The sequence below is a fragment of the Ambystoma mexicanum genome, chromosome 1p, assembly GCF_040938575.1.
Source record: "Ambystoma mexicanum isolate Mex_15411 chromosome 1p, UKY_AmexF1_1, whole genome shotgun sequence".
In the NCBI taxonomy this organism is placed as follows: Eukaryota; Metazoa; Chordata; class Amphibia; order Caudata; family Ambystomatidae; genus Ambystoma; species Ambystoma mexicanum.
The window spans coordinates 992492146-992509658 of NC_090921.1; the positions used below are offsets into that span (position 1 = coordinate 992492146).

A 17513-nucleotide genomic window follows, 5' to 3' on the forward strand; every position below is an offset into this window, starting at 1 on the left:
TGTGTAGCATAAAAGCAGGGCTTTTGGGACTGGAACTTCAGAAGTCGCCACAGGACCTGAAAATCCGACGAGGGAGAAGCCGAGCTGACCGGCTACGACGACACCACCAGTGGAGCCCTGCTGAACCGACTCACCACTTCCCAACGACAGAGGAGATCTCCCGGCTGGAGAGTCTTCTTCCCCTGACTGGTGGGCACAACCAGTGTACCTTCTTTTCTCGCATCCCAGGACGTCTTGTCGAATTGCCCGTGGCAAGCACCCCGGCAACCGGATAGCCACTTACCACTGGACCGCGAATAAGAGGACCGCTCCTTTTATTTGAGAACTCCGCGGCTGGTTTCTTCCCTGGCAGTGCAGCGGACTCCTGCTTTCCTCACCGACGAGATCCTCTCTTCCTCCGGACGAAGCACCGACTTGCACCCGCTGGAGCGTTCTCACCATTTTAAGGTACTGTGTCAGCCAGGCCTCCCTTTCTAAAGATTGCTACAAGGTAACAATCCCTTAACCTTCTGGACTGGGCTGGCTGCCTTGACCATCTAACTGGTCCCTTTCTTTTTGATCCAACTCTTTCTAACTTATTGCGAGACTTTTGGGCACTTTGAACCGTGTGACTTTTGGGCACTTTGAACCGTGTGACCTTGGACACCTTTCATCCGGAGCCTCTTGAAGTGGGTCCGGCCTTGTTAACTTTGACTTTACGGTTTTAACCTGCCTTCTTCTCATACTGTGTTCTTCCGAAAGTGTTGGGATCTGTTTCTATCTTTGCTCTGCCTTTCTCTCCCTTTTAAACCGATTGATTAGAGTGCCATCTTCGTTAAGCGCTCACCGCTGTCTGAAAATAAGTGTTGCTTTACTGAAAGACTTGTCTAATAATCCTGGAAGGGAGTGGATATCTTTTAGTGACCGTGTTTTTGAACTGCTTGATATTCGTGCCAGTGTGTTTAACCAGATGTGTTTTTAAATAATTTTCTCTTTTACACCAAGCTGTGGTCAGTGTTCGCTTGTTCTACTGTGTTCTTTTGACCTATTGTGAATACTCTGTATACTGCCCAACTCTTCTTGAGAGAAGTCTGACTGCTCAGCCACAGCTACCAGGTAAATCTGGGTGGTACAGACTGCTACCAATTGGGTTTACTGCCAACCACCTGTAGTCTTAAATCTTTTGCAGTGGTCCCAGAGGGAACTGCACAGGTTTCTGCCTAACAGCCTTCACCGGCGCACACCAATGGAACAGTCCTTTAATAAACTCCTTAACCAGACGGTGCGACCATAACGACGACCGTCCCGGAGATATGGTGTAGCGGGAGATAGCCGACAGATGAACTTTGATGGAAGCATGGGCCAGTCCTGCCTTGGCCAATGACCGCTAATATGGTAGCACCTGCAGAGCCGTGACCTGCATAGGGTTGATCTTCTGTGCAGGGCACCAAAAGGCGAACCTCTTCCATTTATGTCCATAGCATTAAAGAATAGATGATGCCCTGGCCTTGGCAACCACCTTCTTGCAATAGGCTGGGAGGTCGGAACCCCCCTGAACTCTAACACTGCAGGAGCCAGGCTTTCAGGTTCAGCGATCCTGGGTCGTGGTAAAGAAGTGCGCCTCCTTCTCTGGCCAGAAGACCTGCGACCACCGGAAGCTTGACTGGAGGAGACGCTGACATGTCGAGAAGGACCGGGTACCAGATCTGCCTCGGCCATGTCAGTGCGACGAGGATTATCCTGCACCGGGACCGTCTGAGTTGACTGCTGAGTTGCAGAAGCAATGGCAACAGAGGAAATGCATACAGAAAACAGCTGTTTTAGGGGAATGAGAATGCGTCCCCCATGCTCCCCGGCTCGGGAAACCTGCTGGCGAACCTCCAGGACTTGGTGTTCGTCGATGTCGCAAATAGATCGATCTGGGGATTGCCCCATCTGCGGAACAGGTGATCCACTTGGTCCTGCCGAAAATCCCACTAGTGGCAAGAGCGCAGGTCCCTACTGAGCGAGTCGTCGACTGTGTTCTTCACTCCTGCCAGACGAAAAGGGATGAGGAAAAGCCCCTGGGCGATGGCCCAGTGCCATGGGTCCCTGCGCTTCCCTGGAGAGCGCCAGGGATCCAGTGCCCCGGGGCTTCCTGATGTAAAACATTGTGGTGGTATTGTCTGTGAAGACCCTGCACCACCATGCCCTTGAGGGACGGAAGGAAAGACGCAAGGGCCACAAACACTTCCCGCGGCTTCAACACTGTGCAACCTTTTCTCCTCCAGTAGCCACAGGCCTCTTGCATGAATACTTCCGGTGTGAGCTGCCCATCCTTCCAGGGAGGCGTCCGCCACAACAGTCTCCTGGTACGGCGGGGTCTGTAAATCTGCACCTCCGGACAGATGTGTGCAAACCCCCCCTCCCCCTGCACCAACACTGCTGCATTGTTCGATGGAAACTCTTGTGTAATCTTGTCCTCGAAGCTTCCAGACACTTAAATCCAACAGGCCTCGAGGAACTCCTGTAAGGGACGCATCCGTAACCTGCACAGCCGAATGTGGTATATGCATGATGACATCATACCGAGCAGAGACTTTAAGGACCTCACCCTTGCTATCTTCAGGGCCAACAGCCGTTGTACCTTGCCCAAGATGGCTGCTATCCTCTCCTCCTACAGACGCCAGGCACGACACTGTTGAGTCGGGATCCCAGAAACAGCGTGTCCTGTGATGGAATCAAGCAGGACTTTGCATAGTTCACCGAGAACCCCAGATCTGTCAGTAAGCGCACAGTCTTCGCTGTGTGGTCGACGGCGATCTCCTTCGAGCTGGCCCGGACGAGCCAGTCGTCCAGATAAGGGTAGATGTGAATCCCCATCGTTGCAGCTGCGCTGCCACTGGCGCCAGGCACATCAAGACCCTTGGCGCCGACTTCAATCGCAAGAAAGGGCTTTGAATTGGTAGTGCTTCCCTTGCACCACGAAATGGAGGAACTTGCGGTGCATGGGGATGTGGAAGTATGCATCCTCCAAGTCCGGCGACGACAGGAAGTCCCCCTCTTCCAGCTGTCCAAGCAGGTGCTGAAGAGTAACCATGCAGAATTTTAGGGACTTGATGTATTTGTTCCGTCGACAAAGGTCGAGAATGGGCCTCCAGCCCCTGGTCTTCTATCTGACTTGCTGCCTGAGGTATTCATTCACAGCCTTCCCGAACAAATTGTCCCAGTCGAAGGGCATGTCCAGCACATCCAACAGAATGTCCAGCCGAAAGTTGGTGGCCTTGAGCCAGCCACGACGACTAAGGTAAACGCTGTTGCCCATTTGACGGAATCCCGCATTGCAATGTCCGTGGCCACCGTGATGGCGTGGTCCTATGCCACCTCGCCTTCCAGCAGTATTCCCAGTGCCTCCGGCCTCTTGTCATCGGGGACGAAGTCCAGGATGGGAGCGATCTTGAACCACAACTCCCAGTCGCAACTAGCCACGATGGCGAGGGCGGCCTTAATGGTAGTCGCAGCCGAATAGATGACCCGTCCTCCCATGGCATCCAACTTCTTGCCCTCGCTGTCCGGTGGGGTGGAAGCTGCCGAGGCCGAACCACTCAAGGACTTCTTCCACAGAGTCCGGAGAAGGCTGGGTGTGATGCTGGAAATGCATCTGAGGGACAGGGCCTCTGAATCCTTGTCCTTTTTCTGTTTTTACCGTGTGTTCTGTTATGTTTTCTGCCCCGGAGTCCATGTGGGACTCCTGGCAATGCAGCTCTCTTTTGGTTTGGTGAACAGACCCATGGGATACCCTTCTGGCACCCATGGGTAGGGGTGCAACCCCGTGCCCCTAGTGTATGTTTTTGGGCACCTGTGGGTGGCCCCAGAGCAGGGTATGGGCTGGTGGCAGCTCCGTGCTGAAATTGACAGGTGCTCTGGGTGTCCTCCATTTTGGGATACCCAGGCCCTGCCATTGGGATCTGTTGATTCCTGATAGGAAACAAGATGGCCCCTGTGGCCTCTTGCTTTCTATTGCCGGTTATCTTGTTTTCCCAAAGTCCTGGGAAGCCCCGTCTCTGTCCCTTCCCCCTGACTGGCTGTTGGGTGGAAGTTCCATGTATGGTGTTGTTGTGAAGGCCCAGCTAGACTGGCTGGAGCCTTCCCAGTGACTGTATGTTGTGGGTACCTCCTGTGGGTGGGACCTGGGGGAATGGACTGTGTGACCAATATACACTTCTTGTTGTGGTTGTCTGGTTTCTGGCATGAGAGACAAAGACAGACAGCCCTGCCCGAAACTGGCCTGAATGCAGTGTGTAGTGTTGAATGGCTGGGTACTTGTCCCAATCCACATTTCTTGTTGTGAGTGTCCGGAAGGGAGGAGTGTGGCCTGAATGCACTGTGTGCCTGATTGGCTGACTGACTGCATGAATGCCCTGCAGTATGATTGGCTGCTGAGTGTGTGCCAGCAGCGTGGACGAGAGTGAGGATAGTATATCTGGGGACCTCTCACCACTGGAAAGTGTTCAGAAGGAACCATTGGTTCAGAAGGAACCTTTGTGCTCCTAAAGCAGCCAGGGAGCTGAGTCTCCACTCTACGAGTAACTGGAACTGCTGATCCTCGACGTCCAGCTGGAAGAAGACTTGCTGTGGCATTTGCTTCGACCGATCTGAAGGCTGACGAGATCCTCGAGGGCTGACCCGAGAGAGGACCTGGTAAGGCGCCCTCTTCCCGTGCTCCGAGGGACCATCGAGCACCGCTCTATCTTCGCCGAAGCGCCCTGGAAGGCAGGCCCTCGAAAGGCGGTCGACCCGAGACGGGACCGTTTAGGAGATCGAAGTGAAGCACCCGGACCTCGACGCCGTCGAAGTCCATTGCCGTCGACCAGGGTTCGCAGGTTTGTGAAACCGCTGGAGGCCCGTCGAAGTTGTTGCCCAGCCGTGGGAACCACTTGACGCCGTGCCGCCGACGACCGGAGCTGTCCGCTCCTTTGCCTAAGTACATTCAATCGAAGGACTCTCTCCACCGCTTCGTCGACCGCTTATCCTGCCGGGGAAAGTCGAGGACGACCAACGCGCCAAGGAGTAACCTGCCGGTGGGTTTCCCGCCACCCAACGACCTCAAAGACTTGGACGATTCGACGCCCTTGCTGGGTTTCCGTCTCTACAATCTTTGCGGTCCAGAACTATTGTCATCGAGGTGCCCCGCACACCTCCGCCTTGCAGGACGCCGACGTCTCGACGCCGACGAGCACCACTCGGACGAAGTTGCCGCCTCTTCGACATCGTTCTACCTCGTTCGTCGACGGACGTTCGACGCCCCGTGCCTCCCGCTTGAAAGGGAAGGCATTCAAGAAGGGCCGTCGATTCCCCGTCGCCGAACAGAGAGTCCCTCGACGTTTGTCGACGCAGCTTCGAGGAGCTCGACTCCACCAGGTACATTGGGGGGGTAAAAACATTATAGGAAAGAATAAGACTTGCAGAGCAATATATGGACTGGGCTGGTACTAGATCTTTCTTTGCAGGTTGCCAAGGTGGGGGGTCTCCACACAGAACTGTGCCTAGTGGTAGGGGTCAGTATTCTGCCTATTGCTCAACCATCTTATTTTCTCTCCTCTCTCCATTGCTGGTTTCACTCTATTGGTCTGTGTGATATTGTACAGTACTGTTCATGCACTTCAATGAGATCTAGGGTGGTACCACTTTAGGATTGTAAATATTTGTCATTGTAGATTTTGCCAGAGTAAAAAGTGAGTTATGATAAATGTACATAACCTTAACTTTTGATTATATAAAGACTGTGTTCTAACCAATTCAGAGTGTGGATATTCCTTTGTGGGGGCTTGGGGATACACTACTTAAGAACCAGCCTGCATCACCTCCTGAGAAGCTAGGCCTTGATTGCTCGACCATTGCTACCGAATAGAGAATCTTGGCTGGGGTCTCCTGTGCCTCTCCTCCACCATATAGGGAGTGGGAGTATAGACACCCCCCACCGGTCGTTGAGATCCGTTCTCTCACACTGGGCCCATAAGCACTTGGGCACGGAGTCCGGTACCCTGTACTCCTCAAGGCGATCCCTCCTCGGTGGGGCCATGGAAGGGTTTTTCATGAGAGACGAACCCTCATCCCAAATGTCATCCAGAAGTGGGACCGAGAGGATAGTCTTCCTCTTCGCTTCTTTGCACTGATATAGGAAGCGCTCCTCCTCCTCCGGAGCGAGCTGAAAGTCTGTTGCTCTGGAGAGCGAGTGGAACAAGCCGATCTCCTCCGGCGGTAAAGATCTGGGCGGCAGAGATGTCCATCTCATCCCCTGGAGAGGGTAGGGGGGGGGGCCACGGGTGGCAAGGAGGTGGAGGGTGTAATGTTCTTGGGCGGCGGCTCGGGGGAAGGGGGGGGGCGGTGGAGAGGGCAGTCTGCTATTGCTGGCGCGGCAGGCTAGGGGCCGCCGGCGCGATAGACATACTTGTCTGGACCTTCGAGACCAGTGTATGCAGTGCAAAGGATGTCCACCGAGATGTCTCTATGAGGTACCTGAGGTGGGGGGTGGTAGCTGAGGTGCAGGCAGAATAGTCTGCTGGGGCACCAGCTGGGAGCCTTGCTGCTCTTTCTCGACGGTGTCCTCGCCGTCGTCACCTTCGTCGTCATGCTCGTTGTAGGGCCTGCTTCTTACGTTATCCTCCTCCTGGACGGTTTGCAGACTGGTGAGCTCCTCCGAGGAGATATCCATATCCTGGATGGAAACCGGACCCCCCCCCCCCCCCACTCCCTTCTTTGCATCCAGTGGTGAAGGTCTCTGGGAGATGACTGCATCCTCTTCTCCAGGGTCGTCTATGGGCCGGAATGCAGCCTACCTCCTGGGATACCCTTGTCTTAGGGGTCACGTCCTGCGGGACCGTCTCGGCACCGTTCGCCAGAGATGCTGCCATCCCCTCGATGGAAGGCTGGGCCTTCACCGGGTGCACCTGGCCCTTCACGTCAGGCCCGAGCCTTGTCCTGCTTGGCCCTCTCCTTAGGGGGAGGGTCAGAGCCCTGCTCCCTCGTGGACTTCTCCGGTATGTGAGACTCAGGCCTCTCCTCTAGTTTGCCCGGATGGCCAGACTTTCTCTTGGCCAAAGATCCTGAGCGTTGCCTGGTGAGGGAGGCTGGAGACATCGAACGCGCCCTGGCTGCCACAGAGCCCATCGCAACAGCGCTCACGGCAACAGTGGGTTTGCGGTGCTTAGCCTTCTGTGGGACCCCCGCGGGAGTAGCGCCCTCAAACGTCTTAGAAGCCCGCTCAGCCTTCTTGGAACTGGGAGAGGCATGCTGCTGGGACACACCCAGAGCAGGGGGCCTTGGCCAGTAGCCCCTCATTCAGCCGCCTGTGTTGATCCTTCATCGTGCATGAGGACGACATCTGGCAAAACGCACAATCCTCCTCCTTGTGCGCTGGATACAGGCAGTAAAGGCATTCGGAATGCTTGCCGTCCAAGAAGACATTGCGCTAGCCGCAGCAGATCTTGAACAGGGGAGCTGAATCCTTCTCCTCCGACATGGTCCACGTGGTGTAGGCCTGAGAATCTTCTTGAAGCCTCCACGAAGAAAATTAACAAAATTCAGCGTGGAGGGGTGCTGAGAAATCCGACAACGGGTCCCGGTTAAATCGGATGGGTTGATCGATGGAGCACAAGGCCCGATTGACCGTAAAATAGAGTAATACTCTTCCATAAAACGATAAACGCAGTAAAAGCTCGAGAGCTAAGCACAAGGACTCCCAACACTTGAACGTGCGGTAAAAATCTGACGATGGCTGCCAGAGGAGAGGCTAAGGTAGAGGGCAGTCATTGGCTGGGGGCAATATGACATTGGTTGTTGGGAGAAAGACAGTTCAGAAGTGAAACAAACTGATTTTTTTCTTTACCGAGGATTCCCAGCCTGACAGGGAATATTCATGAGCATGTGAATCCATGCCAGACCCCATGAGGGAAAACTATTGTAACTTCACTGTCAGAGGTCCAGTTACCAGGCAACTTATTTTGCAAGCAAGTACCTTTCAAACACTTATTTTTTCTAGGCAAAAGGCCCAATCCTTAGTAGTCCCTCCCTTATTCTTGGAGCATGAGTGTTCTCAGTGGCAGAAGGGAGGGAGTCACTGGGATCTAGTGTCCAACAGGCAGGTCAGGATAGGTTCTTAAGTAGCAAAAGTCAGAGTTCCTAAGGAAGACTGTTAGAACAAGTAAGTAGACACAGAAGACACCCTATGAGGATTCCAGCAGGGGCCTGGATGAGTGGTCTTCCAATCACAGTAAACACCACAAAGCTATACAGAAATCACACTGGCTTAAAAGGTAGCTAAGTACCCAAGCCTGCACGGCACCTCAGTACAGTAAGAGTTTGCAGCAGGACGACTTTAGGATCTGCAGCCAAAAACCCATTCCTTTAATTCCTTCATTAGGAAGACAGGCCAATGGAAGGACTTTTGCATCAAGGATCATAGGGAAGTCCCTAGGCAAGGGTTTCCTCTCTGTTGGATGGGAGACTGGATTTGGTGCCTTTTTCAGGAGCACAGAAGACGGAATATTGCCGGTCGGATTCTTGTCGTTTGCAAGCTCCATCACTCTGGTGAGGGTACTTTTCGGACTGCAATCGTGCCTCTGGAGATCCAGCAGGATGCCCACAAAGTTTCAGCGAGATTCGGAATTCAGTAGACTGCACCGCACAATGGCTTGAGGTCCAAGGCTATTGGATTATTGCAGCCCGTAAGGTCGCAGCACAGTGTATGGTGGCTCAAAAAACAGGTCTTCTTGAGTCTAGTGGTTCTCGCCTGGGTCGGGGTCATCGTTTTCAGAGTCCCTCAGATCGATTGGAAGGAAGAGCGGTTAGGCATGAATTGATGTAGTCACACTTTGAGATTACACAACACTTGCCTAATTGGTATTAGGGAATCCACCTTTTAGTATAGGGCTGTACTACACAAGTTGGAAGTATAACTGAGCAGGCAGGCCCATCTCAAGAGAGGTAAATGTGAGCTGTAGCAATGAAATTCACAAATACAAGTAATGCAATTCTAAATATTTATCAATCATCAATTATAAGCGTTCTTTAAGCTTTTTACACACTTCCTACACCAGGAGGCGACTTCATTCACAATGACAGTAATAGCATTTATATATCATAAGTTATACTTTGCAGATTCTGAGGTTGCAGAAAGGAAAGGTTAAAGGAAGGAAAAAGGTTAGTTTTCAGTGTAGGTGAGGCAAATTAACCTTCCAATGCGATCTAGACAAGCCTTTCCCAGCAATAACAGTTTTAAAACGGGTTACCACCTATGCGGGACAGAAATCTCAAAGTCAATGGACTATAAGAGCCTGCAGGGAGCCAGGACAGCCAAAGACAATTGGAGCACAGTCTATGGAGTGGAGGCACTTCTTAGATAGTAAAAGTCTTGCACAAAGTTAGAGTTATGTAGAAATCACTTGTGGGGTCTGTTAGGCAGAATCCTGTGTGGTGCCCTTATGGACCACTACACACAATTAAGACAAGTGGTAATACAAGTTCACCTTTGGTACAAGCATGTACTACACTGTTAAAGTGCTAGCAGTAGTGGAGCAGCCAGACTTATCTCAAGAGCAAATGAGCAGTAGTACAGATTACACAAAGGACTATAATTATTGTGACTCACGCAAACACTGACTCAAGGTTTTTGGTTAAAAAGTAGAAGTACATTCATTTTAAACCATCTGTTCATTAAACACTTCACTTCTATTAAATCAAAACCACACTTCAAATACACTACACACCACCAATTCCCCTTGTGCAGAACAATTCAAGGTAAGTACCTTTGGTTTTGACAGACCGGTGTTATGAACAAAAGACGTTACCGGGGGTACATATGCGAGAACTTTTTGACAGTTCGGTTTTATTAAAGATAAGCGTTCCCACGGGAAGAAATGTTACTGGAGTTAAAACACACTTAGCACATGAATCAACACGAGAGAGTTGGGGATAAAAATCATAGGCAATACTTTTGTCAAGGCAGATAGAATCAGAGGACACCTTCCTACAAGTGAATAAAAGTCAATAGGCCTGCGCCAGTGTCAAGTGGAACAGGGTTCCTGTTGCTGAAGATCACACAGTTAGAACAGTTCACGATTCGAGATTGCCAGGAGTACTTCGATATTGTCAAAAGAGGAAGCAAAAGTTATAAGAGGGAAGGAAGACAAGGGCAAGCCTTGGGTGATGAAAAAGGATTCACCCCAATTCCTCGAAGCTGGACACAGTACCTTATTCAAAGTGAAGAAGAGCTGGTGCTATGGCGGCAGTTCCTGGTAGTTCCTGCAGACTCATGGTTCCTGGAGCTTCAGTCGTGGAGACAAAGACGACGTCTGGAGCGATCTGCACTACCCAGCGATGAAGCCAGCAACGGTGCGCTCCTTTAAAACAGGAGAGGCTCTTCAGGTGGCTATCCGGACCACTACAGCAGTGTGCAGCGATTTCAAACAAGAAGAGGATCCTCTGCCTGTCGAAGGTGAGCTGGTTGATCCCACCAGGCTCAAGGGAAGACGACTACGGACTGGATCTTCTCTTGTCGTTGAAGAGTAGATAGCTCAGGACTGCAGCAGTCGACCTCTCCTCCACTACTAGTCAGTTCCTTGTAGTTCCAGTGGCGACTCTCTGACTTCCAGCCCAAGAGACCTGCCTTTTATGCGAAAATACCCCATTCACACAGTCTGGCTGTCAATCGCACAGCAGGGGGGTTGTCCATCTTGGACAACCACCTCAGCCAATCATGACAAAGTGCGACTTGGGTTTCCTAGGATACCCTGCGCAGGGGGTGACTACACTCCTCCCTCACATTCAGCCCACCTAGACACCCAGGAGCCTTGAGGGCTTCTAGGTAGAAGCCCGCCAAAAGACAGTGAACAAAGAAGGTAAACCTGGTTTGCCACGCAAAGTAAAACACAAGACGGAGTTTAACAAAAAGAAATGGCGAATAAACCGCACCGTAGCCAAACGAAAAAGGATTTGGTCAAGCGGGTTTAAGTCTGAGGCCAACACAATAGCCTACAATATATAAGATAACCGCGGTAGAAATTTGGGGTAGATACCACTGCCACGTCTAAATGTTAAAAAAGCTAAACAATGCTCTAGGAGGTACAGATAAAAAGTTAAGAGTTAACCCTTCCAGCACTCCATGTAAAATGGTGTGTACTGGATATGTGTTTAAATGATACTTAGTAAAGTTAATGGTAACTTTACTCTTTTCTGGGGGACAGTAGTCACCTTAGAAAATGGAGTCAGTGGGAAGTCTGAATGACAACCCTGTGCCACTTCACAGAAGGTGCTGTGTGACACACACAACAAAGGGTGCTAATGAAGTGGTGTACTCCAGAGCTCACAATCTTAAAACAGGTAAAAACACATAACAAAATACAAGTAAGAGTGGGGGGAAAGCTCACACTCTTAACAAATGGAAAGAAACAACTCCAGAGATCCAGCAAAGCTGCTGAGGGACTCACTAGGTAAGGGAAATTAGCCATAGAATGAGAATTCTCCCTAACACCCTGTTCCTCAGGCTGAGAGCCGGTAGGCGTTTCGCCCTCAGCAGATCTGCCAGTAGAACTGCATATAGGCGCCCCTTCAGCCATGTTGCCGGTACTAGAGCATGGCTCCTCGGGTGAAGACCCGGTAAAAGAACCTTCTGGTCCCTCAGCACTGTCCCGGGAGGATCTACTGACCTCCTCGGCCTGCTGGCCGGTAGCCGATTTACCCTCGGTACTCGCGCTGGTATGAGAACCTGAGTGGTTCCTCCCCTGGAAGAGTCTCCCTTGCGAGGTGCGCTGGAAAAGAGTGGCACATACCTTGGGCCTGGATCGATGGTTGACGAAATCCTTTTAGTCCTCTGGAGGCCCTCTCTGGAAGAGCTCCCTCCACCTGGCTAGTCTGTTCTTCAGACATCACGAGGAAAGCGCTTTGCACGTGGTACAAGCTTGCCAGCCGTGGTCTGGCCCAAGGCAACATAGGCAACATAGGCAGAGGGCATCGAGGTCTGAAGTTGGAAAGAGCGTGACGCCTGAGGAAGGAGTAACTGTGATCAAAATAAAAAAGAGACGAGAAATATGCGCGCGTGGAATTACATGACCGAAGCTAAACCTAGGAGCGCTGGTGAATTCGGCCCATTCCTGTCGACACTGAAAAGGGGACTGAGGTATGGCGCCGGAGGGCGGGTTCAGGGCAGCGCATGTTCCGAGGGACGCACCCCTTGCGCCTCTAAATTTAAAGGGGAAGAAGGTTTTTTTCTGGTGAAAAAAGGTTCAGTTTCCTGTACCTTGCAAGGGAGGAAAGGGGATGTGATGTAAGAGTACGAGAAGGATTGCTCTGTGACAGTGCACTGAAGGTGCTGTGTCTCACCAAACAAAAAGTAGATGCCTATGGAGTTTGTCAAACTCAAAAAACAGAGGAAACACAATCTAAGTCAGGTCAAAACACATGGAGTGAGAAAAAGGTCTCAATCACTCTAGGGTTAAAATTGAAAGTCCTAAAGTCTAGCAAAAGAGTTGGGAGTCTCTAAGATTGAAGAGAATTAGCACAGAAATGCTCCCAAACACGCATTTTTGTGTCCCCAATTTGCTTAGTGCATTCTAAAATAGTTGGGGTGTGTGTGTCAATAGCCCCTCCAGAAAGTATACTCTAAACTGAGTTCTAAAGTAAGGTTACAAGGAATAGTTTTAACTGTTTGTGATTTCATAACGGTTTTGCTGCATGACTGACAGGGACTACTACCCTTGAAATACTGATTGTATTCATGAAGTATACATAACCTAGTTTTACTCCAAGAATAGCCGATTGCATTCTGAATGTGCAATAGGTTTGACTTACCTTGACTACTGATTGTATTCTTAATATGGGTATACTTTTGGTTGCATCCCTTAAGTAATGAATTCTTTTTTATAATGGTTTTTATATTTGATGGCACTTTTCCCAGGATTCATCTTGGCCTACTAGTATTTAAATAAACCATTTTTTTTTTTACAATAGATAGTGCTTCAGTGTGCTTCAGTGTTTATTTGGACCATATGTTTGCTGCAATTACTTTGTAATGATTCTACAGCCCTCTCGCCCTCCTAAGTGAGCTCTGGCTGCGCTGTCTACACTACCAAATACTCAGATGGTACAGCCTTATACAAGAGTGGCGTTTTGTATTGTCTCAGTTGTATGGCTTTACCAAGCCCTCAGTTGGGCTTCAGAAAAACTGTCCTAACACCACATGACGGGGAAGGAGAATTCCAGCGACTGCCACTGTACACAGACTACTGTAGGAGTCCTTCCATTCACGGTTGAAGAGGTTTCCCTAGGACAGTATCCTTTGAGACTGGGAGGCTGGAATTCAGAGGAAGGTCACTTGTACCACAAGCTGGCGAGTACCAAAGTTCCAGGTGCAACCGCAGCACAGTGATGCTTCTGGCGAGGTAGCCCACAATAGAGCTGGTTAGTCCATGTGGTGGTCCAGGGACACTTCCGTTTGCTCAGCATGGCTGGATCCTCAAAATGGCATCCAGACTAGTTGGTCCCAGTAGTCAAAGGGCGGAAGCACTGCTCAGGGTATTCAGAGATAAGGTAGTCCAAAACAGCCAGATGCAGGAAGGTATGCCAGATGCAGGATGGAACGCCACAAGTCTCTTGAGCTTATTCAGATCTTCAGTCGGCTATTCGTCTACAAGGGATTCTTGGCTCCAATGCGGATCTGAAGAATAGCTTCAGCAGTGTTCTTCTTAGCCAAAATCCAGCCTGGAAGCAAGTCCAAGAACACCAATGGTAAGGATCTGCACCAAACAGCCAGTAGTTGTCCAATCAAGGACAACTATCTGTTTCATTTATGCCCCACACCTAGAGTCTCTGGCTCCACACATGTGGAATAAGACTTCACAGTCCCGCCCCTTTCCTGGGCCACACACACAAAATTAAGCACTAGCCCACGAAAGCAGCAGCTTTCGAGGGCAAGTGCATGACCTTCCATGGGATTTCCTGACCTGGTAAGGCAGGAAGAAAGCCAAACTACAAAATGGCGTAAGAAAAAGTGGAAGTCTCATGGCACAACCTTTTTAGGGCACTAGCCACATTTAAAAGCCTTCAGCAGAAAAAACAAAAACATTGAAAAAAATATTTCTGCTGTCAACAGCCTAAAATCCCAAGTGTAAAATGCTTGGGTGATACCAAAGTATCCTCATTGCACTATAACGTGCTGTATGCAATGCAAAAAACGAATTAAAAAGCGAAACCGTTTCCCAGTACTGATAGTCAGAAGGCGTAATACTTTCCCCATAACAAATTAGCAGAAGGCAAGGCATGTTGATGGCTTCACTCCCCTTCACAAAGTCAGGGCAGGATCAAAAAAGCAAGAATAACGTGGTTCCATAGAAAACTATGAAGGGAAAGTGGCAAACGGAAAACCTTTCCAAACATCTCCAACAGTGCTCGTTCCTGCCCTCTACAGCTCTTCAATATGGCAAATGTGGTCTTCTCTTTCCAAGCCACAACATTTCTCATCTATATAGTGATCTTTTGTCAACTTGATTACTGTTCTGCTCTTTCAATCAGCCTCCCTGCCTACTGTCTTGCTCCTCTACATTAGATGTTCAACTGTTCTATTCACACTCTGTATTGCTCAGCTCGCACATCCATCTCTATCTCTTTGTTCCATATCCTGGCTCTCATTTCAATCTCAACTTACTTTTTAATTATTGTGCATCATCTTTAAATGCTTGCATGGTCTTGGCCCCCAAACACCCCATTATCTTTCCTCTTGTTTCTATGTTACTGCTTGTTAACTAATGTCTCTTCCTTGCAACAGTCCCAAAGCCTCCTTATGCACCTTAGAATTGTATGCTCCTTCTCCTTACCGGCCCCTCTGCACTGAAACACCTTATCTCTAGCAGTCCACCCTTAACCCGCTCTTTGAAATCTAAAGAGTCCTCATAAGGATATCACATGATTTATCTCATATTATTGTACTTTCTGTAAAGAGCTTTGGCAATAGCACTTTCTAAATTCAATAAATACATAACATGGTGAAAATAATTGTATTTAGGTGAGTTTGTTAAGTTACAACTAATATCTGACAATCATTAAGTTAACAAATGAACTATACATTGGCAACAGTAAAATGTTACATGCTAGTAAAAATTGAATACACTGTGGCTCACTACATATTAGGCACAATTTTATTAACATTGAAAATCAATTTAAAAAATATGCATTAATGTAATTAAGTAACTTTGCATTGCTTACAGTTTTGGGTTGACAACACCGCTAGAACACTGGAATCCCAAACGTCCCTCTCCTTTTATGCCAGTAAAAGTGGACAAGCTATTAACTCACCGTGTGCAGAATTGGTTTATTCTTGGCCAAGGTGATTATTCCAAGCCAGTGACCCAGATTTTTCAACAATGATCGATCTGAGAAGTTTGCAGCAGCTTTGTCAGACGTAAGAAGAACCTTCAGAAAAATGGAAACATAACTTTAAGAAGGGGGATTAAAACAAAGATGATATTTCTTGAAGAGGTGACCAGCAAAACCGACCACATCAATTGAGTGTATTAGAGCAATCAGTGACACAGTCTAGAGGCATATTGGCATGAAGACAATGAAACACTTTAGGGCCTACCAGAATTGTCCTGGCATCACAATGGCAAACCTAGGACTGCTTTAAGATGATCCATAAGAAAGGGCTACCTTAGGATACACCAAGATTACAGATTGCTCATCTTGAAGATATCTTAGTTACTTACCTGTAACCATTTCTCCAGCATTGGTTTTCATTCATAGATTCACATGCTTGAATATTCCGTTGTCAAATTGGGAATCCTGAGTAATTTAAAAATAAATCTATATGACATGCATTACTTACCGTAAAAGCATTTCTGATGGTTGTATCTGCTTAGATTCACATGCTGTGCATAGCCCGACATCCAATGGTAACTGCAGAGTATTTCATCTGGTCTTTCGAGAATCGAAAGGGGACGTCGACATGGGCGTGCCTGTAACACTATCCCTACGTGACGTGTAGTGTACCCAAGATCCCTCATGCATCGAGGTCCTTCCTATTGTATTTTTTTCTGCCAAGAGGGAGCATTATGACTATCGTGAGTGAGTACAGAAAAGAGAGAAAGTGGTAAAAAGTCTGTTCCTTCCATCCGAGCGGGGAGGAAGGGTGGGCGCATGTGAATCTAAGAAGATACCATCAGAAATGTTTTTACGGTAAGTAACGCATGTCTTCTGAGGTTTGTCAATCTGCTTAGAATCACATGCTGTGCATAGACTAGCGAGCAGTACCCGGAGTTGGAGGTGGGTTGTGAGAAGGAACAGTAGTGAAAAGATGTCTTAGTACTGCCTGTCCCACCTGAGAATCAAATCTAGAATGAGTATCAAGGCAATAGTGTTTTGTAAAGGTGTGTATAGCATTCCAGGTTGCCGCTTTGCAAATGGACTCAAGGGGAACATTTGCTATGAATGCTATGGACGCCCCAGTTCCTCAAGTGGAATGTGCTCTAGGCTTGAAGGGCAGTTCTCTCTTAGCAAGATAGCAGCAGAGTGTAATGCAATTGACAATCCATTTAGAAATAGTGGATTTGGAGACTGCATCTCCTTTTCCTGTGGCCACAGAGACGAAAAGCAGATTAGTCTTCCTTAGTGGATTAGTTCTTTCCATATAGAACATGATGGCTCTGCGTACATCCAGTGTGTGCAGGGTTCTTTCCCCATGCTTGAGGGATTTTGAAAGAACGTTGGTAGCTCTATTGACTGGTTCACATGGAACTTGGAAATGATTTTAGACGCAAATCTAGGGTGAGTGCGCAAAACCACCTCGTCTTTGTGAACTGTTACAGAAGGATCTGGAATAGAGAGCGCATGCAGTTCACTTACCCTTCTAATGGAGGTGATTGCTATTAAAAAAGCAGTCTTGAGGGTTAAGTTCTTAAGACTTGCTTTTGTTTGTCTATGATTCATAATATGAACCTTTACAAAATTATTTTAAAAACAATTATTCAAAATAGTACAATTCATACATTTACATTTAACATTTCTTTAAAAGTCAGAATAAAAGAATTAAATCATGGCATCATTACATTGCATAAGTTAGTAATTAATTTTCAATATGTTTTAGAAACTATACAAGGGCATACATCGCAAGCCTAATTACCATACATCAATCTTGCCCAAAAAGCTTCAAGACAGCCTACAAATTCAATGTTAAAGAATTTGATAAACAAATTAGTTCTCTTGGATTCAAAATAAGGTCAATAAAAAATTAAGTGTTTCAGCATTTCTACAGGCTCATCAGAAGGATAAAAACGACATTTTAAATTGATCATTTCGCCTTATTCCAGCACCCAGATCTTTCCTTTGTATAAAATCGATTAAATTTAAACCTCATGTAGTAATTTCTGGTATGATTACAAGGGAACGACTCAATGTATTTGTATCGAGGAATTTGTTTTTTGGTAAAACGTGCATATTCCTTATATGTTTTATAGGTACATGATTCAGAAAGGGTTTTACACCAATCGTACTGGTAAACTTTCATCTTT

At 48.2% G+C, this 17513-nt stretch overlaps 1 protein-coding gene across 7 annotated transcripts in view; it reads right to left on the reverse strand.

Moving 5' to 3' along the window:
- CNOT1 (CCR4-NOT transcription complex subunit 1) overlaps positions 1 to 17513 on the reverse strand; it is a 2171110-nt gene that overhangs the window by 902416 nt on the left and 1251181 nt on the right. For all 7 annotated transcript variants that reach the window (XM_069654650.1, XM_069654658.1, XM_069654642.1 and 4 more), the window contains one exon: positions 15304 to 15420. In XM_069654650.1, the coding sequence (XP_069510751.1) occupies positions 15304 to 15420 (117 nt within the window). The remainder of the gene's footprint in view (positions 1 to 15303; positions 15421 to 17513) is intronic.